The sequence below is a fragment of the Lepidothrix coronata genome, unplaced genomic scaffold (assembly GCF_001604755.1).
Source record: "Lepidothrix coronata isolate B3197 unplaced genomic scaffold, Lepidothrix_coronata-1.0 Scaffold98, whole genome shotgun sequence".
In the NCBI taxonomy this organism is placed as follows: domain Eukaryota; kingdom Metazoa; phylum Chordata; class Aves; order Passeriformes; family Pipridae; genus Lepidothrix; species Lepidothrix coronata.
This window is the reverse complement of record NW_016690278.1, coordinates 464609-488314: the sequence shown is the minus strand read 5'-3', so window position 1 is coordinate 488314 and position 23706 is coordinate 464609. Positions and strand designations below refer to the sequence as shown.

Below are 23706 nucleotides of genomic sequence, written 5' to 3'. Positions count from 1 at the left end.
AGTAATTTCAGCCTTTCCGAGTGCTTTGTGCTTCTTGTGACCTCAGAATGAAATATTCATTGCTCTTCCTTCTGGAAACGGTCGAGGTTAATGAACTGAAGCCTGTGGAGGTTACTGGGGGGCTTCCAAGTACTCTTCTGTGCTCCTATGGCAGGGATCAGGCCTGGTGCTGGGCAGCTGCTGTGGCAGTCTACAACTGGCAATCGCAGAGTTACTCAGAGACCAAGAAAGTTAAAAGATAGAGGAGAAATTCTGTTGTGGAGTTACTGTTGTACACAAACAGCAAAGAATGACAGAGGAGCACATAGGCAGGAAAACAATTTTCTGCATTGTTGAGATTAGTTGTGGCAGACACACCTTGTGCCCCATGAGCTCCCTATGACAGGAGAAAGTGAAAAGCATCATCCCAGTCTAGATGGTCCCTCATGAGATGTCTTAAAAGAGTGAGAGATTTCAGGATTGGACTCTGTGTCTGCCTGTTGATTATGGTACTTGTAGAGGAAACAGAGGCAGCATTTTCACAGTGTTTTCAAACTCTTCTCCCACATGTTTTCAAAGAATAGAACTGGGTATTTGAAAAGTAAAACTCTTCTTTTTTTCCTTTCCTTCCCCCCCTGCTGCCCCCCCTCCCTCCCCCCTGATTAAAAAGGCATTCAAGATTCTTGGCTTTGGGAAAAGCACCACTGATCATGGGACATGAAACTGTAAGAGCTGCTGAGAATGAGAATTTGTGTTTTGTGGAAGAGATTGAGCAGGGTCCTGACATCAGCAAGGTACCAGGCAGAACCATGTAAGGGAGGGGGGGGAAAATATTCCAAAAACTCAAAAAAAGACAGGGTAAAGTGAAATGGCATCAGCTGAGAACATATAGGAAGATGACAGAAAGTGTAACAGGAGATTAATCTAATTTTCTCTCTCTAGTTAGAACCACTAATGCCTTATGTTTGTAACTTAAAACAATCTGTGACTCCTGGAGGTGGCAAAGCACCCCATTGTTTCCCTGTTTCAGTAATTTGCAATCTCATTTGCTGTATGACTAAATGAGAGAAATCACCTGAAGCATCTGCTGCCAACTCGGTTATTCACAGTGTAAAACCTTCAAGCTTATTGAAATAATGTAGGCATGATGAGGAATGGCAAGGAGAGGATACAGCTGAAAAATGTCATCATAACAAAGCCCTAAGCAGCAAGTAAATGTTGTGTCTTTTAAAGACGCAAGCAGAAGAGCTCAGCAAAATAAGACAGAGAGAAATGCAGTTTCTTTAAGTGGAGATGAAGATAATTTTAATTTTATTGTGCATTATTTGATATGTCCTGCCAAAAAGTCAAGCATCGTGTGCATGTTAGTCATAGGAAGTGACAGCTCCTCATATTCATGAGCCTCATGTTCCCCTTTCAAACACTGTCCATGACCACCTTCCAGGTGTACCACACTTTCTGCCATAAACTCCTCTTAAAGCAAAATACAGATTTTTGATCCCAAACCAGTGGTGTTATTTTGGAAAGAGCTGGTAGGAAATAAAGATTTGCAGCACTTTGAAGTTATTTAGGTGTGGAAACCAATCAGAAATTATTAACCAATTCTCCTGTGGAAGGGGATGCCTTGAACTGACAGATGGGAAAAGTGTTTATGGAAGAAACAAATCATCTGACTGGCCTGAGAGGTCTGAGTATTTAATTTCAAGATTTGACTTTTAAGCATAAGCATGCCCTATCTACTTTGACAAAGTATTTTGAAAGTGATACCTCTTCAGAGCACTGGCTAGGATGGATGAAGAGCAGCCAGTTCGGAACCTATTGCAGCCTTGGTCTCAAGCTCAAGGAGTCCTGCTGTAGGTGCTCCTGGCTGTTTCTGTGTGTGACTGTACTTTGTGCTGTCTGGGGCCTGAACTCCAAGTCTGCAGAGTTTTGGACCAATACAAGTGTAAAGACCTGGGTGGGATGTTCAAAGCAAGCATTTTAGGGTCTGTAACTACATGGTGTCACTCCGTTCCCACAGCAGTGGGACTGCAGCACAGTAAACCAGAGGTGAAAGCAAAGATGGACATGGGTGGGTGAAGGGGGTTCCCCAAAGCCTGTATCTCACTGCAGAATGGAACAAGTGGGGCTTACTAGTGGGGGCTGATGTTTTCTTAAAAACAAAACACCTGGTGCTGGAAGAAGGCAGGATCACAGCAGGATGGGGAAGTACAGCTACAAACTTTACTGTGCCGTGTGGCCCCAAAGGTTTTCCCCTTCTGGAAGTGCTACTGCAAGCATGTAGAAAGAAGATGTGTTGGTTAGGCTCCTAATTCGGTTCATCTCAATATTCCAAAGCAATGGGTTTTGGCCATGTCTGACTTTAACATGGGCTGTGGATTGTTCTGTCTTTCTGAAAAACTGGCTGGTTTTGGTAGGAACTAAACATGACATTAGGAGACGAATTTTTTTAAGTTTATGAGCCCAAACTAGCAGCTTATCCTGAGACAGTTTTTAAGAAATTCTTACAGCAGTCCATGATAAATTTGATTCTGTTCACTGCTCTATTTGGTGCCACTGAATGTGGGACCACATGATCACCAACTGTGCAGTCTTAAGCAGGCTCCCGTCAAAGGATAATCACGAGTGGGAAAAGTTATAGATAGGAATCTCTATTGACTTAGGGGAATTTGTTCCTTAGTAACTTCTTAATGCATGATTTCCTTGCCGTAACTACAAGGTTGCTTTTCAACAGAAAACAAAGTTTAATGAAAAAGATCAGGGATATGAAGACTTTAAAGGAATTCAGGCGTATGTCTTTTGCCTAAGGAAGGAATTCATCCTTTCTCCAGAGATGGTCACATAACCATTACCAAACCCAGATCTGATTATCCACAGCTATTTACATAGAATCATAGAATCATTTAGGTTTGAAAATACCTCTAATATAATTGAGTTCAATCGTTCACCCAACATGGATCACACTGTCTTCATAGGAATAAAGTAGTCCTTACATTTCAGATCTAAATGCCTCGAATGTAGTTCTCAGATGAATTACCTAAGCCTTTAGTTTCAAGGGGCAGGGCCTGAGTTTGCACAAAAGCTCTAATAAAAATAACAGTATTTGTTAATAACAGTATTCGTTTAATTTTGGTTTGGTCATTGAACCAGGAAATCAACACAGCGGGACACGGATATCCTTTCTTACGTAATGCACTGGACTGGGTGCAATAGTGGGAATGGGAAGGTGTATGAAATTCCCATGAAATTACTGGTATGTATAGTACAAGAAAAAATTGTGCATAATTGCATAGGTTTTTAGAAACAGAAAAAACGATTGTCATACACCTGAGCTGTGTCACACAGATTTCATGATTTTACCCAGTGATTAGTGCACTCAGACCAGTAATTAAGGTGTGTATCACATCTGGAGTTCTCTGTATTTCCGTGTATACTTTCCTCAAGTAATGAACTCCAGCTGTCTACTTACATAGACTCTTGGTAAAAGTAATTTTAAAGAGAAAAATTAGAAGTGAGTAAAATTACAAGTGCGTTCCCGTGAGGCATGATTAAGCTATAGTAGGAAGGGTAAGTTTAGGACACAGCTGCTGCTATGTAGCCATGTTCTGAAAGTCTTTTAGGAGCTACACTCTGGAGTTTTTAAGTGCCAGGAGGGACTTCCAGGATGCTTTAGAGAAAGAAGCATTATTCATAAAATTGACTTCTGAATTCTGTGTTGGACTCTGACTAAAATGTTCTGTTTGCAGATTTCATAGGACCTTAATGCTTTTGATTCAAATGGTTGAGCTGATTGCTGTGCTATGGGATGGTTAATGTTTTAAACAGAAACAGAAGCATCTTTCTCTGGTTCAGCCTTCTCCTTTCTTTGGCATCTCTGCAAAAGGGCAGGATTTGACTTTTGAAATATTGTGGTGCCCTGCTTCACACAGATATGTGCTGTTGAAAACATCTTTCAAAATATCTAGTTTCCCAAAAAGAGAGGATGTGCTGAAGAAGGACGGGAGCAGACACGCTGCTGGGCAAGGAGCAGCTACCTGCTGATGCAAATGCAAATCCCAAAAAGCTGAGTGAGAGCGAGGGGTCAGCCTGTCCAGCTGGAACATTTCTTGGCACAGAAAGTGGGTGGCTAAACTAGTCTGAGAGGTGCTTCCTTTATTGTTAGTGTAATTTGAGGCCAGGGGAGAGTGGCCTTGACTAAGATGAACTCAGGGGTGATTTCCACATTTCTTTGTAAAAATGTTCCAAAGTGCAGAAGCTGGTACTTTTTTAAAGTATCATATTAGACCAGTTCTCCTTTGCTCCCTCAAAGACACTCCAAACAGCAGCTGTGAGAATTTCCCGTGCTATTACAGTTCAGTAGTTAAAGCTAAGTTCACAAGGAGGAGAAAATAAGAAGTACAGCCTGTTAGGCATTAGTGGTTTTGAAATAGCAAAGGCTGCAGGGGTTCATGCAGGTTCAGGTAGGTGTAGATGCTTGTTTATTTTTAAAAATTCAGATCCTAAGAATATAATGCAGATTAATTGTAAAGTGTGTTTTCAAAGTATCTCTGCTCCCACAGTCATGAAGACAAGCAACAGTGACTTTTCTGGTGACCAGCAATGAATCTTTCTACTTCAAGATCAAATTACCTGCATTCTTCAGCAACCACATACTTTAGAAGATTTGTTTATTCCTGTAACCTCCTGCTAGGCATACTGATTCTCCAAAAATTGAATGATCTGTCCAAATGTACTCCTTTTCCTCACGTTAATTTCTGGGGATTTTAACAGGACTAGAGATAACACTGGAAAACTGTGATCATGACCTGATATATTCAGTTCAGCAGCTAAAATATCCCATTTGGGAATACCTGTAAAATCACTGTGGAGAGATTACGCTATATCATCCTGTTAGAGTGAGGATGAGGTTTTCAGAACTTGAGATCATGTAAAACCACACAGCCCAGCTTTGAGCTCTGGCTGAACAAGGGCTGTTTGGGTGCAGTGGATGAGGGAGTCAGGGATTTATTGTAAGATCTGAACATGCCCAAAACCACAGGATCACACAGGTGTCACCAAGAGTCCTAACGGTATCACTGCAAGACAATGGAGATGGGGTAAGTTCCCTGACAACTGGAGAAAGATAGATGTTACATCCATCTCCAAAAAGCCCAAAAGGACAATCCAGAGAACTATAGCTCTGTCATTATGACTTCTGTCCCTGGGTAAATCAGGGAGCAAGTCCTTAAGGAACATTTCTGGGCATTTGAAGATAAGAGTGGGGTTCGGGAACAGTCATCCAGCATTTAACAAGGATAAATCTTGTCTGACCAACATGATTGCCTTCTATAATAAATTACAATATTTGCATATATGAGAGAGCAGTGGATGTCATTTACATCCACTTTAGCAATGCTATAATAAACAGAAATTTGTCTGTTATTACAGCATCAAAGTCTGTAATAATACATAACCGTTCATAGCTTTTTTTGGTTTAAATCTTACATTCTGTGATAGCAGACTGTATTAATAGAAACTGTTCTGGTTAAAGCTAGTGGACTGGGCATAGGCAAGTGTACTCGTTTATTAATTCTAAATGGTTTTTGTTAGGTATTACACAAAACAAAAATACATGAACAGCGGTTCAAGATGCCTTGTGTCTCCCCACTACACACAAAGTTTCTCTTAGAATTGTGTCTGTCTCCATTGTGCCATAGGTATATGTTCAGAAGGGTGTTTTGTTAGTCTTTTGGAAGCTCCTGTATGACTCAAGAGTCAAGAGACCTGCTGATTTTCTCTAAGATGTGTAATTTACTTGGAGGTTTTCAGAAACCCTTGCCTATGGGTGTCATTGTCCTAACTGTGGCACGCTCATCCTCCTTCCCCAAAGTTAGGTCTAGATTTAAATCCTTGAAGAGAGATAATGAGCTTGGCTGAGTAAATGCTCTTTCATACTATTCATGATATAACTTCTGTGAGGCTTTCATTGTACAATGGTGAGGCCCATCTTCCATCAGCACCCAGATGTATTGTTGAGTATTGTGTTAATTTCTGCTGTCTGAAATGTGTACTTGAGTTATGATTTGTACTCACAGGTTTTCCTGTGGTGTTCATTCTTCTTTATTTTGTAAAACAGAACAGGTTTATTTTCTCTACCCTGCAATGGTGGCTCAAGTTCTCTTCTCAGCTGAGAAACTGAGGCCCCATGAGATCAAGGTAAAGGGATAGTCCTATAAAAACAGAGGATGTAATAATGCCTATCTGGCCCATGTTCCCAAGATGATGATCTGTCCCATAGTTTTCAGTATATATTAAAAATGTTCCAGCAATATATTTGAATTTTGACTATTGTATTCTGAGTTGCCCTTCGGATAGAGAGAAGAGGAGGAGAAGGGGGAAGGTGGGGAAGAGTTGCATAACAGCGGGGAGGCAGGGCAATGCAGAAGAAGAAAGATGAAATTTCCCCAGAGTTGTTCCTGTGTTCTCTCAATCCTTGCAGTTAGCAGCTTATCTGATATTTCCAGTGCCTTTTTGTGTCCCTCGTGTAGGTTCTTTTCATACATGAGAAATGATAAAGTCCAGACTGACATTCAGTCCTGACATTGCTGAATGCAAAACCAGAGTAACAGAAAGAGTCAGTCCTCAAATTGGTTTTGAACTGCTCTTGAGAGGCATCATACACTGTGCACAAAGCAGAGAAAATCAACTTACCTATTAGTGGGACTGAGTCAGAAGTTGCAGGCATGATCTCAGCCACAAGCAGCATGAATACAGTCAAGGAAAGAAGGACAGTGATACCTGCAGGGAATGAACATGTTGGAGAAGAATGAGGCACATGAACTCTGCAGCTGCTCCTCTGAGGTCTTTGCTGTTAAATATAGCTTTGTCCTGATCTACAGAAAAGCCAAACCCACGACTTCACGCCTGTCAGTGCAGATGAGAACTTCCACAAAGTGAATTTTTGGATGCAACTCTATCTGCTGTCTTTTTGCTTTTTCCTAATACACACAAACCCTTGCTCCTCTTAAAGTAATGGAGAAATCTTTCCTGCTGAGAGAAACGAAGCTTGCAGAACTGCTGAATTACATTGCTTTTCCAAAACATAGCACAAACAAAGGCCAGATGGTTGTTAAGGGCTGGGAGAGGCTTGCACAGACAGGAGTCTAGGTTTTGCTATTGCATATTATATAACATCCCCCAAAGAGATACAGCCTGTTTTAAAAGAAGAACTTTATTCTATCTGGAAAGGCTGTTGCTAAAGCTAACTGTCCCGGTACTGAGAAATCACAAGGTCAGCGCATGAACATTAGATCCAACTTTTGTGTCAACATTCTACTTCAGCTCAAATTAGTCTTTTCTTTGTCTCCATCCTGTATTTCATAGATAGCAATTGTAACACCCATAGCCTGTGTTTTACCTCTTGTAAGACAGGCTGCTCAGATACTTCTTTCTCTTACTAACTCTAAGGATACTTCATATGATCTAAAAGGCTCTGCCCTGAAACAGAATCACGCACAATTAACGCTTAAGGTCTCATCTGTTGTATTTCCAGCTCTCCTCTGTCTTCGCTTGGAAGAACTCTTCCTGTTTTTATCAACACAAACACAACAGTAAATATAATTTATCCCTTTCTTGGCTGTCACTGCTTTGCATTCAAAGGGGATTCGTGGCTAGGTGTTTTGGGAGCTGAACTTTAAAGGCAAAAATCCAGTGCCCAGCTGCTGCTGCTCAAAACCCTTCAGTCTTTGTATCTTGGTATGTCCTGTCTGAAAAACAAAGTTAATTAGCTACGAAATGCATCGAGATGTAGTAAAGAACATAACAACGAGCATGACAGAATACTATCACTTCTGCCTTTGCCAATAGCTCATTTTTCAGCCTTCTCCCATGTTAAAGTCCAAAAGATTTTAGGATTGTTTAGAACAGGAAGTGTGAATACCATACAGAAAGCTGTTGTCCTTTTTCTGCAGCCAAACAAGTACTTCTATTGCTCTCCTAATGAAAACTTAATCCATCAAGCACCACATCACCATGAGGTATTTATTTTCTGTTTTATAGGATGCTTATGAAATAAATGAATACTTTAGCACTCACCTAAAGAAATCTTCTCCCCTGAATCAGCTGGCAAAAGGAATACGAGCAGTGCCAAGCCAGATATGAGAACACAAGGAATGAGTAGATTCAAGCCATAGTAGAGGGTACGTCGGCGCATGGTGATCGTGTACGTCACGTCTGGGTATGGTTCTTTGCAGCATTCATAGTACATCTCATTCCTCTTTCCTGGGACACCTACAGAGAGGGAGATAAGAGCAGTGGGGAGAGGTGCAAGACTCCTAGTTATCCCCCTGGACTGGGCCAGGATACTGATGGTTTATGAGCCAATGCGTGTCACCTCCATCTGCTGTTCCCAGTCTACCTTTTGTGTTTTCTAGGCTTTACTTTAATGCCTTCTGAGTCACTTGAATCCAGCTTAGCCAAGAGAGCTCATCTGGGCCGGAGCAAAACAGTGTTGAGCATCCCAACATCAACATGAAAAATGTGCATTCTGCCTTCCTACATTCTGTGAGTGTTGACATAACTGCTGATGTCATACTCACTAGCACACACAGCAGATTTTCTGTGTGACAAGTGCCACTGCTTCTTATTTTTTTGTCATTCTTTGATTCACATTTGCTTTTTTTGTCAAGAAAAACACACAGGATATGGGTTAATTTTCAAAAAAGGATGTTATGTTAAGTTTAAAGCCTGTGATACCTGAAGGTTAAGAGACATAGTTTTCCAATATAGTTGTGCTGCAGCATTGGCCATGGTGACCCTGCTGCAGTAGATTGCCTGACATGCTGCATGATGGGGACTGCAGCAGCACAGAGAATGTCAGGGGAGCTGGCAGACTTCAGCACCTTGTATCTTTCATGCCAAAAAATTCTCACTTTTTTCATTTCTGTGGACAGGACAGAAGATGTGATGATGTGCATATTTTGGCAGGAGCCTAGCAAAGTCTTCACAAAGGATATGGCTGTGGCTTGCCTGAGGTGCTACTTACTGCTTTTACTGTATGAGCTAGATAAGTCCCTGTTTTGTTCTCCCCTGTTCAGGGTTGAAGGCAGATAAACCACAGACTCTTAATCAGATATGCAAAGTTATCAGACAGAAATAAGCACTATAAAGGAACACTAGGTAGTCAGGAGTGCTCTGAAATAAGCACTAAGTTGCACTTTATGAGGACTTCACTATGGAGTCCTCTGGCTTCTCATCAAGCTGAATATAATTTTTCAGAATCCCTGAACAGTAAAACTAATGCATGCAGTTGGTCAGGGCAGTTATTTCCTTGTCTATATATCAAGACTGGAAGACAAAATGTCTTCTTTGCAGCCTCTCCTTAGAGTTGTCAAGTTCCATCAATTTCCGTAGCATTGCTTCTGACTTATAACTGCACAAATGAGTTCAAAATAACCCACTAGAAACTCACACTGAATGCCTGGTTCTTATTTTGAAAATGCAGGTGTCTTCCAAAGCACAGAAGAGAAGAGAGACATACTAATCTGCAGTTATTATGAACACTTCTGTACACTGGTACACACTTCGATCGTTTTCTGGGTAAGAGAGATTCATTTATGTAAAAGTTTTGCTGAAGTATTTTTCGCTAAAGTATTTTTTACGCTAATCAGTTTTGCTGATGTGTTAGAATAAATGTGACAGTAGTGTTCCATGCACCTACAGGAGGCACATCCAAGTTTGGTACTGACAAACTGCTCAGATGCATCAGGACTAGTAGCTTTCATTTATATACTCAGTGGCAGGCACTTGCATCAGAACACAGTGTTTTCAGACACAGTTCAATGAATGTGGCTGAAAGGCTGCCTCTGATCTGATTTTTTTTCCTCCCTTTTTGCTTCTTCCTACATATAAATTTTTAATATCTGTATTTCATGTCCCAGTGTGATTGATCATTTCTATATATTCGGGGGTTGCCTTCGAAAGTTAGGCCATTGAAAATTTTTAGGCTGGCCAATTTACCCACTAAATCCCATTCTCCATTTGAGATGTAGTTGGACATATCAGCCTCGAGCATCTGCAGGTCAATCAACCAGCCACTGTGAGTCCAGGAGCCAAACTTCAAATCACACTTCTGCACATCAAAGGGGAACCAGCGGACATCAATATAACAGGTGCTCTTCAAAATGCCTGTGGATAGAAATCAGTCACGATCAAGCATGTGCAGGATGCATTTCATCTTACCCTTATCTGTCTGATTGATTGTGAGCAAGTTTCCTCTCCAGAAAGTATATGTGATACAGTCATGGGGTAACCAAACAAGTATTGCAGGTGGAAGGTGCTGACATGAGTGGAATAACCTCTCTTCTTCTGCCAGTGAAGACCCACCTCTCACTGCATCCTTGAGGTAGTTTGCCCAGGAGCAGCCCAGCCTGTCTCCCAGTGCTGGCTGGCCTCAGCAGATTACTGGCAGTGCTGACAGGACAGAGTACACAAATGTGCACTCACAGAGGCTGTAGCTCCTGTGAGGAACTACTTCTGAAAGGAGTTCCTGGTTAGGCTCTGTCCTAGACCCACCATACCGTGAAAACACATTATGATGCTAAACCTTGCTCAGTGCTGGCCTTTAAAGACTTGTGTTAACCTGAGCCTTGAATTTTACTCTGGATGTGTCTAGTCCAGTTTAAGGGGTCTCAGAGGTAGGGAACAACAGTGGACCAGCCATCAGGGAAGTCCCTGTTGGGCCCTGTGGACATGCCTGGGGGCTATACTGTGCTATGACACAGTTTGGGCGTTTTTTTGTCCACCACAGCGAGCAACTGTGAAACAGCCCTTGTGTTTGCTGGTGGGTCCTGGCTGCTGGACCCTGCAGGCATGGAATCAGCAGTACAGATGGAAAAGAGGCTGAGACTTGGGTCCAGCTGGCTGAGACCAATCCCAGTTTGTCTTTTCACTTGGACTTGTAGCCTCAGCCTGGCAGGAGGACTTCAATGCAGAGTGAGTGGTGCTCTCAGGGCCTCCTCTGGTCACACACCTCCCCGCTCAACAAAGACCTAACTGGACTGCATATGTGATGGTGCACACCACCTTGCTTTGGATCACATCTCAGGTGGGCCTCTGGAAGTTCTAAGCAAACTGCTCAGGAGAATGTTTTATTGATTTGTGAAGTGGAAATACACTACTGATAATGGATGTAAATTATCTCAGTGGGTCTGTCCCATAACTACCCAGCTTGCAAAATTTCCACAGACTGCTTTAAAACATCTTGGTTTCATTCATGAAGGAAAACCGCTTGTATTAATTTGATTAAAAGCAAACAAATGTTCTCTGTGTCCTACCTGGAGGAATATATTGGCAGGATCCAGAGTAATTCACCAGCACATTCGTGTGAAATGTCGCATCAAACCTTTCATCTGCACTGTAACACAATATAAACAAAACATAACAAAACAGAAAAAGAGCAAGCTGATGTTTGAGAACGGTGTAGCAACTGTCAACGTGGAAATAATATTTTGTCTGAGTTGAACCCACAGAAAGTCTAATATTAGTTCCTACACCTGGGCAAAGAGTCTACCCTTGACCTGCATCTCAGTTTCTCATAGACACTGTTGGCCTGCACCTGGGCAGGTTGGTTGTATGCTGTTATGTCATCAAAGAAGTGAAAGGCAGAGCGTTGGATGTCTCAGAGCACAGGCAGAAGGGAAAGGATCAAAAGTGTCATATTAGCTGTATCCAAAAACCGGGCAGTTGGTACAGTGAGGCTTTTCTAGGCCAGCTGTCAGAATGAGGCAGCTCACCGTATAAATCAAGTTATCTGCTACCCAGATATCTGTTGTAACAGCAATGGTGGCCTGACTTAGCAATTCTGCAGTCTCTTGGGATGCAGAGGGCTGAGGGTTTGCTTCTGATATTGGAGGAAGGCACTGGGGAGAAGCTGTTTTAGGGGCCTTGTACGAGGAGATTCATTGAGACTCTAAGAGCAAAAACCAGGTGAAAGGGACCAAGAAAACAGAATTTCCTTACTGTTCCAAGCAATTCTGTGAAAATTAAGAGAGTAATGAGCCAGACCATGACAAGAATTGTCCAAAGGAGCAAGGTCTGGGGGCTTCTTCCAGAAGGTCTCTTGGGAACAGATTAACCACAAACGATTCCCTGGGCTTATGGAGCCTTGCCTGTGGTGGCTGTGTGCAGGTCTATATTACATCACTACACCACCTTACATACCCTATCTCTCAACCAGGTGTAGAAAATTCAGACCCTCCATTCCTCTTCTGATCTGCTCTGTATCCACGTCTTGAGTCCTCAGTCCTCATTATTGCCCCCAGAACCAAACAAGACAGATAAAACTGAAAAGGCTAGCTGCGGAATGAGTGGTAATTATCAAAGACATAAAAGGCGACAAGAAAGGGCTTTATAAATACAAGCAAACAAGGAAAAGACAGAGATAGATTCATCACTTGCTGTGAAAGGAAAGAAAATCACAGGATGCAGAGAGTTCCAGTAACCTGCACCCTCTGAGCTTCACTCTTTACAATTAATTCTCGTACAGTGGCAGGAGTTCATGGCAGAATACGGAAGGAACAGGTTAAAGAAGTGTAGATAAGACAGATTCTACTCAGCAGAGCTGATGAAATTTACTCTTGAGAACTGAAAGGACTGGCCGAAATACCCTCTGAAGCATTAACAATTATCTGTGAGGACTTGTGGAGAACAGGGAACGGCACAGTGAATCAGGAAGATCAAAGAAAATTCTGACATTTTTTAAAGGTGAAATTATAGACACATCATTCTAACTTCAAAGAAAATGAGGTGAAAACAGCTGGCACAGATTTGTGAAGAGCCAACTGCATCAAATCAATCTAATTTTCTTACTGACTAAAAGGAGGTAGGTGATATATCTGAACTTCAGCATGTTCTTATAAAGTACAATAATATGGACCAGGCTGTATGCTTCCTTTTTTAGATACTGACAAGGAATAAAGAGACAATAAGGACCAAAGTTGAAGTAAAGAAGAACACTGAAACAATCCAGGTGTCTCCAAGCATCCTTTGGATATTTTGCTGTGAGTGCTTGGAATGGAAGACGAGTCTTGGTGAACTAGGGAAACTAGCAGAATTAATTTAATCTGGATAATTAGAAAGTATTACCCTGAAAACTCTCAGAGAAAGACATATCAGTGAAACTCTATTGAGACAGCAGGGCTGAGATACAACATCTGTGGTTTGCAGTACATCGAAAAATAAGTCCAAAACTAAGATGCAAACTCAAAGCCCTCTCCTCCTGGAAAGCATTAAGGAAACAGCTGTCTAGAGAGCTTCCATTCCATTCAACACTGAAGAGGTACTGGCTAGAGAGCTAGATTCAGCTCTGGAGGAGGAAAAACAGACTAGAGAGTGTTCAGAGTGGAAGAGGAACGAAGGAGAGATTTATGAAATATATGACGAGTAAAGTGAGAAGAAAATCTATTTGTTTACTTCAATCAGGATTACTATGATAGATACATGATAGTAATTTTCCAGGAGAGACGTGGTAATTATGAAGAGAGTATGGGTAGTTTTCACTCTGCGTTCACTGAGAAGAAGTTATGAAGACATCTGCAGAACTACAGCAAGGAAGACTTAGATATTAGAAAAATCTCTTAGCTGGTGCTTGTTTGGTTTTGTGACTCTTTCAAGCGTAAGAACCAAACCCACATATGGCAAAAGGCCCAGAATATCAGTGAAGCATAGCTGATTTTCAGCACCCAGTTCTATTCTCCCACCAGCCATTGCACATCTTGCTTACCTGTTATACAGCAGAATGTCTGGTACCCAAATCTGGTCAGCGGGAAATCGCAAGTTCTGCACCCCTGGGTATTCATATTGATCCCAAGACAGGTAAACATCAACCCAAGACTGTTGGCAAACACATACATCAGATTATATGAGCTTGTAAAACTCTTCTAAGTTGTCTGGAGTATTATGGGAACAGAATGGATTTTGCCAGCAGTAACAGCAGGAGTATGATAACAGTTTAATGCTCGGCTTTAATTATTAAGAAAGGTTGGCATAAATACATAGGAAATAACAGTCTGACTAATGAAGCTGTGAGCCATACATTAGTGTCTAACTCTGCACTCTGTGGCCCGAAGCCAGGCATCCCAAACCTTTTCTGGTGGGCTGGCAAGCACACTGGTTCTGAGGTGAGGTGGTTTAAATGATTTGGGTACTGTCACTGGTAGGTGGACCATGGTTGGGTGACTCTTTCAATAACAAATTGCTATGAGAGGTAGGCAAGTGAACTTTGCATGCCAAGGGTTGTTTCTGATTTCCACCTCAACACAAACAGTTAATTCAAGAAAGGAACAACTTTTGGGCTGAACCTTGTGACTTAAAGCAAACCCCAGTGGTGGGGCTGCAAGAGAAAGGGAAACCCTTATCGATGCTGATATCTTTATAACTATATATCCATATATCTAAATAGATATAGACATACTGTTGCAAGGGACAGGACACCCAGGGGTCTGTCCTAACAATCCTGTACTCAGATAGGTTTGTCTGGGTTCGTTTTTTCGATGGAAAACCACTCATTCCTGCTGCAAATCCCAGCAGGTAACCGAGGAAGAAACAGCCTGTTCCGTTGAACACATTAATATGAGATAGCGTTTGGCTGCGGAAATCAAAAACGAATTAGTTCAATCATTCATGTCTCCCACTGGTTTTTTACTCAAGAACTCCAACTTTACTGAGCACAAGCTGTTAAGGAGATCTGTTTATGCACCATAAAAACACTGTATCCCTCACCATAGGCAGCCGGCAGCAGACCAGATGGGAAACTCCCTTCCCCAAAGCCCTGAGTGAAGATCAATTTTGCTTATCCTGCATGACCTGTGGAGGTCAATCCTCAGCTGGAGCAGGTTGCAGAATGGGGAGAAGGAATGTTTATGGATGAGGTTTGTAAAGCACAAGGGAAGGCAATGTTCCCAGTGATGTGCCAGGGCGCTGCCAGCAGTGGAGCAGGGAGCTGTCTGTGGTCCCCGGCCATCCCACCACCCAGTCGGAGCCCTCTGCATGTAGTCCAGTGTGGCTGGGTCACTTTTGTGATCAGAGGAAAGTGATGGGAATTTTGTGACTTGGCTCTCTCTTTCAGATAGGGTTGGGTATTTTCCCAGAAGTAGCAAGTACAGGGAGCCTGCGTCATACAGGTGTCTGGCTGCTTCCCGAGTCCCCATCACTGGTTATGAAGGGGGCCTTCAGACCCTTGAAGAAACTCTTCTTAGTCATAATGGGACTGTAACACTGGGCTCTTTGTCACTAGATCCCTACATCCACTGGCCTAACAATGCAGTTGGTTTCATTCTCCAAGGGTCAACAGGTGTCCCCAAAGGGTTATATCGACTCCTGAATTTAATTTTCAAAGCTGAAAGGAGCACTAGGGAAATTTTAAAGGACTTAAAATGCCTACTTTTATCACATTATAGACAAGTTAATAGATAGCAATCTTGCTTTTCAACTAAGAAATCACACAGGCTACTCACCATCTGCAGCCAAGCATTTGTGATCAACACCTGATTCTTCTCATCCTTTGAACAAAAGCAGGAAGGAAAGAGAAAAGAAGAGAAAAAAGGATGATACTCAAAGTACAGTTTGATTACAGGTGGAAGAGTTTCTAATTCTTTTAGAAAACCCAGACTCTCGGGGTACATAAACCAAACTTTATGGAGTAGATTGTGAGCTCAGTTGAAAACCACTGAAATGCATTATTTGGTCCAGACAATAGTGATTCTTTGCTATCCTTTAAACCTACAGACCTCCTGTGTTTATCAGAACTAATCACCAACAGAAGAGAAAATAATAGATTATTTTTCTTATTTTGCTGGGGACAAGCAAACTCCTCACCAAAAGCATCACTTTTGCCTTTTAGCTACTTCGTCAAAACAAGATGATTTCCAGTACCACACAGCACGAAAGTAAGTAGTCGGAGAGATTTTATATTGTATTTGCTGTCACTGCAAAACGACGGTGAAATAGTGCTGGAAGTGCTGTTCTTTTGGAGTGTCAGCACTGCGTAGCTTAGCTCAGGCTGAAAGGAAAGGAAGGGCTGGCCTTGGGAAGAAGCTAGCACACGGCAAAAAGGACACAAGTGCTGCCTGAGATGGAGCTTTCATGGCATCTGCACAGAGCAGCAGTCTGTAAATGCAGAGGCCGTGGGGAAGCAGCTGTGACTCACAACAGAAGCAAAGATGCCCTCACCACTGAGTTGGAGCCCAAATGCTTTGAGACACACAAGGTGCCCAGCTTGCTGCAGCTAGCCTTCAGGTGCAGGACCCTGCAGTGCTGCTGCCACAGTGTCCCATGCAGGAATTGCAGACTCCCAAACTAATGCATGAAGGAAAACTGCTCAGAGAAGCCTCCTTATTATTGATTTCCCAGCACATAGGACACTGGGCCACTGGTACTGCTGAATTCCTTAGCATGAACCCTGTCTGTGTCATGATCTACTCTCTTCACTTGTTTGGGTTGTTGAAGCTGCAGAAACACCACAACCTAGAAAGGGAGACATTGATCTGGATGATTCCTGTTGTTTTGGCACTGTGGCCCCAGTTACGTGCTGCACTCAGGCTCCTGTCCCCACGAAAAGTACATTTCAAGCATGAAAGAGGTCTTTGCCATAGTGATCCATGCAAAACTGTCTATCACACTACCTCCTCTTGAGTCCCCTTGCAACCTGCCTAAACTGCTTCTGCTGCTGTGATATGGCACTCAAAATTCAGATGCGATTTTACATCATTATACTGTTCATGTATTTCCCTTTCTCCTCTTTGCTGCTCCCGAAATTGTGACAGAAAATGTGTGCCTCTCTGTGCAAACCACAACCTCCCTCCAGAGGCCCTGTCCATCTGCTGCTCCTTTTGTTCCCTGGGTTGCTATGGCTGAAGCAATTGTAAGTCAGTCCACAGAAAAATAAGAAAAGAAAAATCACATACAGGACTAAACTTGTTAAGACACATTTTTTAGATCCTGAAGCATTCAAAGGAATAAACACTAACTTTGAAAAACATAAAATCCTAAAGTGAAAAAAAAAAAAAACCCAGAGCTGGTAATTGACAGGGTCATCAGAGCTAACTGTGTCCGCTGGTGTGGGAAATGAAAGTAACACAGGTTGTGTGTCCCAAGGATCCTCAGAGGCCAGCCATCAGCCCATCTGACTGACGCATTCCTAGCCACTGGTGACTCCTAACATCTCTTTTAGGGATGGTAAGCATGATGCTTGTCTGAATTGCACATCAAATCCTAGCAATATTTTGTGTTGCTATCCAATCCATAAATTCTTTATGCTTATAAGCTGCACATGTTCTTCTTGCAAAGACTTTCTGTGTACTGCTAAAGAAGCCTGAACACCATGACTAAATTGAGGGTCAGCAACAGTCAGCCCATGCTTTTCCTGTGCAAAATTAAGGGTTGTCCCCATCTACATTGAACCCTATAGGGAAGGGGAGGAGGGGAATCTTCCTCATTTTGCTGGCTACCTGAGTAAGTCACAGGGAGATGCACTGAAGTCCAGTGTAGATCTGGGAGGTTATGGGTTTCCAGCATGTGGAGCTGCCTTCCCCCAGGAGCCTTTCATATTCGGCTCTGGATTTACAAGGAAATCCTTTTTGCCTAGCATAGTAAGTTTATACTCAACAGCTTGCAAAGGATGACATCTCAGGCTGACTTCGGTATTTCACAAAATGGTCTGTTGCCCTTACCTGTTTCTCTGTTGCACCACTGTGTGTCAGATATTAATGACCTGGCTAATCAGATTTGACTACAAACAATTCATCAGCCATGTATTTTATTTAGCATTACATTTACTCTCTTGGGCATGATTTGCCTCCTTTTCACAGGGCTAGTCCGCTTACCATGTTTGTCCTCCTTCTTAGATTTGCTTTTTAGTCAAAGGAAAACTTGTCTTTTAGAGTTCTCACAACTTTATCTACAGATTAAGCATGGTCTTCCTTGTCTTGTGTTTTTGGTAGCACCAGTCTGCAAAAGCACAAAGTCTAACCAGAGCTTTGGACTGCTTATGTCTCAGCTTGAGTGAAAAAAGAAGTCATTTCAGGATGTTTTCATGGCCATTCAGAGTCTGTTCTTGTCCTTGCCTTCAGGCTGCTGAGCTTTCAAATGGTGTTTGGCTTTATGAACAGCAAAAGACAGAAAATGTTGTTTCAACATTCAGCACCGATCAACAGACGCAGTCCGATGGGTCCTTGTTGCAGGACAGAACAGAATATTTTCCAAACAAGGATGGGAGTTTGCCAGAAGTGCCTCATTTGCAGAAGCAGCAAAGCTTGTTTTACACTGGGCAGGTATTCGTCCATGTGTAGCTCTCTTGCTAAGCCCCTTTTAGAGAAGGACCCTGAGGCACCTGGCCAAGGAAAAAGTGCCTGCTGGGGCTGCCCAGGAAATGAGGACTGTGGGAATCTTGAGTCTGAATCCATTCCCTGTTAGAGCAAGAGGCATTTAAGAGCTATTTACGGAACTTTCCATCTGTGCAGATGCGGTGGTTTACTGAGCCACGTAGCTTTGCATGCTCTAAAGAAATCATTTGGCCTTTGGAGTGGGCTGGTTGCCTTGCCTTTCTAGAGCTGCAGAAGAATTACAGCTCCTGCCGTCTTTATCATGACCTCTGTATACATTGACACAGGAGGGACCTATTTTTCTGTAACAAAGATACTTACAACCAACCATGAGAGTGTGTGTAGTTTACTCTGTCTCAAGAGATCACTGGTCACCTAGATTTGCCTAAGTAAAAGCTAATTATGGAGCTTAGGGAGTGCTGGAGATGGTTCCTTCACTATGTGTCATTAGTTTGTGCAGAGCGGTTGAAGATTAGTTGAGAGGATGCTTTCCCTCCCAGGAGGAAACTTGCATAATCCATCATACTGCTTTTCCTGTGCAAGATTTCTGTCTCACTTGGCACTGGCAGCCTTGGCAATGACTTTCCCTCTGCATTGGGCAGGCTCTCAGCTCCCATCTCTCCCTGCAGCAAGGCACCCAAAGCAGCCCTGCAAAGATCCCGGATGAGGCTGGAGATGACTAGACCCCAGAGGTGCTTCTCCATCATTCCCCTGGCAGTTCTTCTGGTTTGAAAATATTCAGCTCAGAAAAATCACTTTGCTCCTGGTATTCAAAAATGCTGGAAAAGCTGTGGTCACTAGCTAGTGCAACAGTTGTTCTCTAAATCCTTCCTGTCGTTATCTGGGTCACTTTCTCCCCTTTATATCTCCAGCCTGACTCCAGTTAATCCTCTGCCCTCGATATCTGCTTATTCCTACAGCCACCTTTGACCCATGGAGAGTGACAGAATTAGTTTGGTTTGTTCTAGTGCACATGCTGCAGCATGTGAATATTTTAGTTTGGTTTTCTTTTCCCTGCTCTCAATCCAAACATTGTATGTACATCTGCCTGTGTTGTGCACCACTGCCTGTCAGCAGATCCTCCCTTGTCAGGTCAACGTCTAAATGAAATGTAGCTGCCCTCAGCAACATAATTACCTGAATCATATCACATGGACAGAAAAAGGCAAAGCTTTTCCTGGTTCAGTAGCCACATCATATGGCAACGTGTTATCTCTGTAGCAAGGCACTTGTTAGCAGGTGGCTGGTAGGAGTCATTAATCTCCTTGCCCTCTCACAGAGCCACAACACTGGGAGTCGAATCAGCCATCGATTTACTGCAAGACAGTGATCAGAAAAATCCCAGACTGAACAGGTGACTCTCAGAGGTCATGTGTGACTACTTTGGTACTATGGTTAATTTTTAAAGTTCTTTTTTCCCCACTGTTTTTGTGCCTGGAGACCTGAAGACAAAGATGGAAATGGTCAAGTGACTTGGAGACATTGACAGTGAGACCTGGAAAATTTAGTTAGCAGAGGCATTGGTCTTTGCGTGGGATTTTATTAAAAATATCCAAAGGAATTGGTGAGGCTTTCAAGGGCTTGTATGCTCACTCTGTAACTGCAGCAGGCACTCCTTTCCATTGATAAACCACCTATCTGCCCCCAATCTTTAGCTGATTAACCAAAACTCAGCTTAGATGCATTGAATGGTTGAAGGCTCATAAATCCAGTCATTCTGAGAAACGCAGAGGTTGCCTTGGCAACATTCCAGTAAATATCACTAGACAGCCTTTATATTTCAGTGGTCTCATTAAAAAGCTGGAATAAATGTTGCCATGGTAACATCAACTTTGTAGAGATACCTGAAGTTTGAGTACTTCATCCCAATCCCTTTAAGAAAACACCCTCAGGAGGAAGATGGGAATCAGACGGGAGGGCCCAGAGTAAAGGTGAAAGACTGAGAGAGAGACAGAAATACAAAGGAAAAACAAAATTTGAACAAACATCCACAAACACATGCTGAGTATTTTGTTGCCCATCAGGATGAAGATGTGTCTAGGCCAGTGCTGTTAAGCCAAAGAAGATATAGCTAAGAACTCAGAGCTGAACACCTTTGTTGCATGAGCTTTTTCTCCTATGAATAGTTTGAGGTGTTTTTCATCTGAGGTTGAACCACATTTTCATCTGATGCCGCTGGCTTCTTCTTGAGGTTATACCTTTCTTGATCCCCTGCCTGTCTTGGAGAGGTGTGTGCTCTTTCACTGTGGGTAAGAAATGCAATTTGCTTTTGGTCTTTCCACTGTGTAGCAGCTTCTACACAGGTAGTGCAGTAGCCTGTGTAGGCTGTGTGGTCACACTGCCTTTAACCACTTGCACTCTTCTGTCCCCAGAAGGGCAGTCTGGGGGAATATGATTTCATCTGTATCTGCTGCTTACAGCAGTCCTATGCACACTTGCTTTCAAGACAGGAACTTTATATATTGGAGGTTTTAGCCTCTGTCAGATCACACTCCTCTCCTTGCAAACCACTGAGTCAGGAGCAATCACTTGCCAGGAGAGTGGAGAGTTTAAGAGAACCTTGTACTGGGAGGAGCACAGCAGTTAAAGAGGGACTGTGCCACAACAGCCTGCAAGGGCAGGGATGCCAGCTGTATTTCTCAGGCTGCATAATGCATGGCCAACAAAGTCCTCAGAAAGGTATTCCTCGTGAAAAGCTTGTCTCCCCATATGTCAGAGACCAAACAGTTGCTTTAACATGGATGTTAAATGCGAAGGCCTGGATGCAAAAGCCACTGAATCTGTGATTTTCTCAAAGGTGAGAGTGGGAGGAAGAATTAAGGGAAAAAAGGCCAGTTTCTGCTGCCAGTCACGGCATCAGAGTAGGCATCCCTCCCACTCACTCACATAACTGGTGACTGAGAGTCTCCCAACTTGCCTTCTCCCCCCACACTTTCCAATTTACACTGCCACTGTGGTGGAAAAGGCAGACTTGTTCTTGCCCTGCACATGTGGCATGACTTCTAACTATTGCCTGGGGCTCTAGGTACTTGCCTTAGGAAACTAATTTTGCTCTCGTAAGTTGTAGCTTTTGCACTAGTGCCTGAAGATCAGGACTCCAGTGAACTGTGACAGAATGTAGACTCCAGCACTGGTCTTGAGACTGTTTCCACAAACACTTGCAAATTGCAGGGACTCCGTGTCCCCACACTTCTATGGGATCCTAGGGAGAGCCGTTTTGTTCCACTGTTTCAAAGATGTGTCTCATGGAAACCCCAGAATCTGGGTCAGAAGGCTTTCCAGCCTTCTCACATGGCTTTCCAGCGCAGTGCTGCTCTCTGACTGCTTGGATAAACTGACATACATGCTTAGTTCCTGGGGGAAAGGATGTTATGTCACCATCCAAAAGCAGTCAGTCCTGCATTAAAATCCCTAATCATCCACACATAACATGTAGGTGGTTTTTATATTCTCCAGGGTAGATACCTTACCCTGAAATAGCCCTCCATGGGTTTTGTGCACAGTTGGCAGGTGTTTCAATAAACGGGACTAGACACAAATCATCATTTCAAGCTATTAATTATTCATTGTTTTTTTCAGCATTTGAGATCATAAGGAAAACAGTGGGAGGATTGTTGAGAAAGGTCTCAAACAGGCCAACCCTGAGTGCTTAATAGAGACTCATGCTCAGGCTATTTGCAAGACTGCCTTTGGTTTTTCTTCCTATATTTGCATGCTGCTGTCACAGCAAGAAATAAGGGGATGTAGGAGTGTTCCAAAACTCAAATGAGCTCTTAAAGCTTGTGATCAGGGATAGAAAAGGGGGGAAAGGTTTTTACTGATGAGCTGAAGTTACTGTCTCTTAGGACTTACTCTCAGACAATACAGAGAAACTGAGAAATACTAGGTTCAAGGCCACTTCAACAGCTTTGGCTTAACTGCTTTATTGCAAGTCCTTGATGCCTCAAATTAGTAACCGAAGATTAACATGGGCTCAAGATTCATATTCCTACATCTACAGAGTGCAGACTTTTCACCAGGCAGAGAGAAAATTGTTTAATTATTGCTAAATGCCCAAGCAGGATGACTACCATAGAAAATCTCAGAAGGAAATCAGCCATTCTTTTGTTGGTGCCACTGCCACTAAATACGGCTTAGGGAACCACGCTGAAAGAAAACAAACTTTGGAATTGCTGCTCACTAAGTGAGCTGCCTCCACTCTTTGTGCCGAGTGGGGTAGAAGCCAAATTAAAAATAGCTGCCAGTAAAATTCAGGTAATTAAGGCTCCATCATAAGGTTTCATGCAAGCATGTGCGAGTAGTATCGGACAGGAAGCCGTAATACCCATGGCGCTTTACTTCATTGTGCTAGCAAATTCACATGTTACATGTTTAACTGGTTTAGGGAGACTGATATTTTGATAATGCCTGGCACGTAGAAGACAGCCAAAATAATAACACGTGGCTCAATCAGCCCTGAATTTCTCACTTTTCAAGATCCTCCCATTCTAATGAAGAGGGCAACGTATTTACTTTTTCTTCGCAGAGTTGAACATTGGTCACGCTGCTCTGGTCTCAGTGAATTGGCCCTTGCAAGATGAGAGAGAAAAGAAACCTCCCAGAACGATATGTCTTTTAAGGAGAAACAGAGCAAACATGGCTCACAAAGGCTGTACAGGAAGCTCCCAAATAAATGCACAGGCATTATTAAGAGAGAAAAAAAAGACACTTTAATCTAGAAGGGCTGAAAGAGTCAGTTGAGCGGTCAAGCTTACATTGTTGAAGTTATCTGTCTGTAAAAGATTTGTAGGGGATGTACTATAAGGCTTATGGTTTAATCTACTGAATTCTGATACTATATTGGGAATAACATATGAACAGGTGCTTATGTGCACTGCATGTTTTTATTCGTTTCCTCAAACCACTTGTCTGTTGATCCGGGTTTGCTGCATAACACTCAGCATAGATTTTTGTACATTTTGTGCTGGAATGAAAGGTAGAAGGGATGACCTAGCTGCTCTAAGGTCAGTTCTAGAAAATAAAGCCCTTGAACTTTCTGGCCTTTCAATTCACCTGCAGAATTGCATAGCCTGGGAAGCTTATGAAACAAAATCATTCAAGAGTAAGGAAATCAACTGTTAAAAGTTGATTCAAATCAATGTTAAAAGTCATTCAGATCTGACAGAGATTTTGTGAAAAAGCCAACTGTATCAGGGCTGTGTCAAACAGGAGGTATACCAGGCTAAGCATTGCCTTGCTCCTGCCTTCTCACCTTTGCTTTATGACACAGTATACTGACAGGTAGCCTCCAGCTTTGGCATCTCTCACTCAAATAAAGAATTCTCCAGCAAAGAGGTCACTGCACAACATCTCCTGTGGACTGAATTTGACT

At 42.7% G+C, this 23706-nt stretch overlaps 1 protein-coding gene across 2 annotated transcripts in view; it reads right to left on the bottom strand.

Moving 5' to 3' along the window:
• Positions 1-23706, bottom strand: part of LOC108500984 (neuronal acetylcholine receptor subunit alpha-7-like) — a 60803-nt gene that overhangs the window by 10748 nt on the left and 26349 nt on the right. For both annotated transcript variants that reach the window (XM_017822445.1, XM_017822446.1), the window contains exons 3-8: positions 15471-15515; positions 13739-13848; positions 11292-11371; positions 9976-10143; positions 8053-8247; positions 6670-6756 (exon numbers count right to left, since the gene is read on the bottom strand). In XM_017822445.1, coding sequence (XP_017677934.1) covers positions 6670-6756; positions 8053-8247; positions 9976-10143; positions 11292-11371; positions 13739-13848; positions 15471-15515 — 685 coding nt within the window. The remainder of the gene's footprint in view (positions 1-6669; positions 6757-8052; positions 8248-9975; positions 10144-11291; positions 11372-13738; positions 13849-15470; positions 15516-23706) is intronic.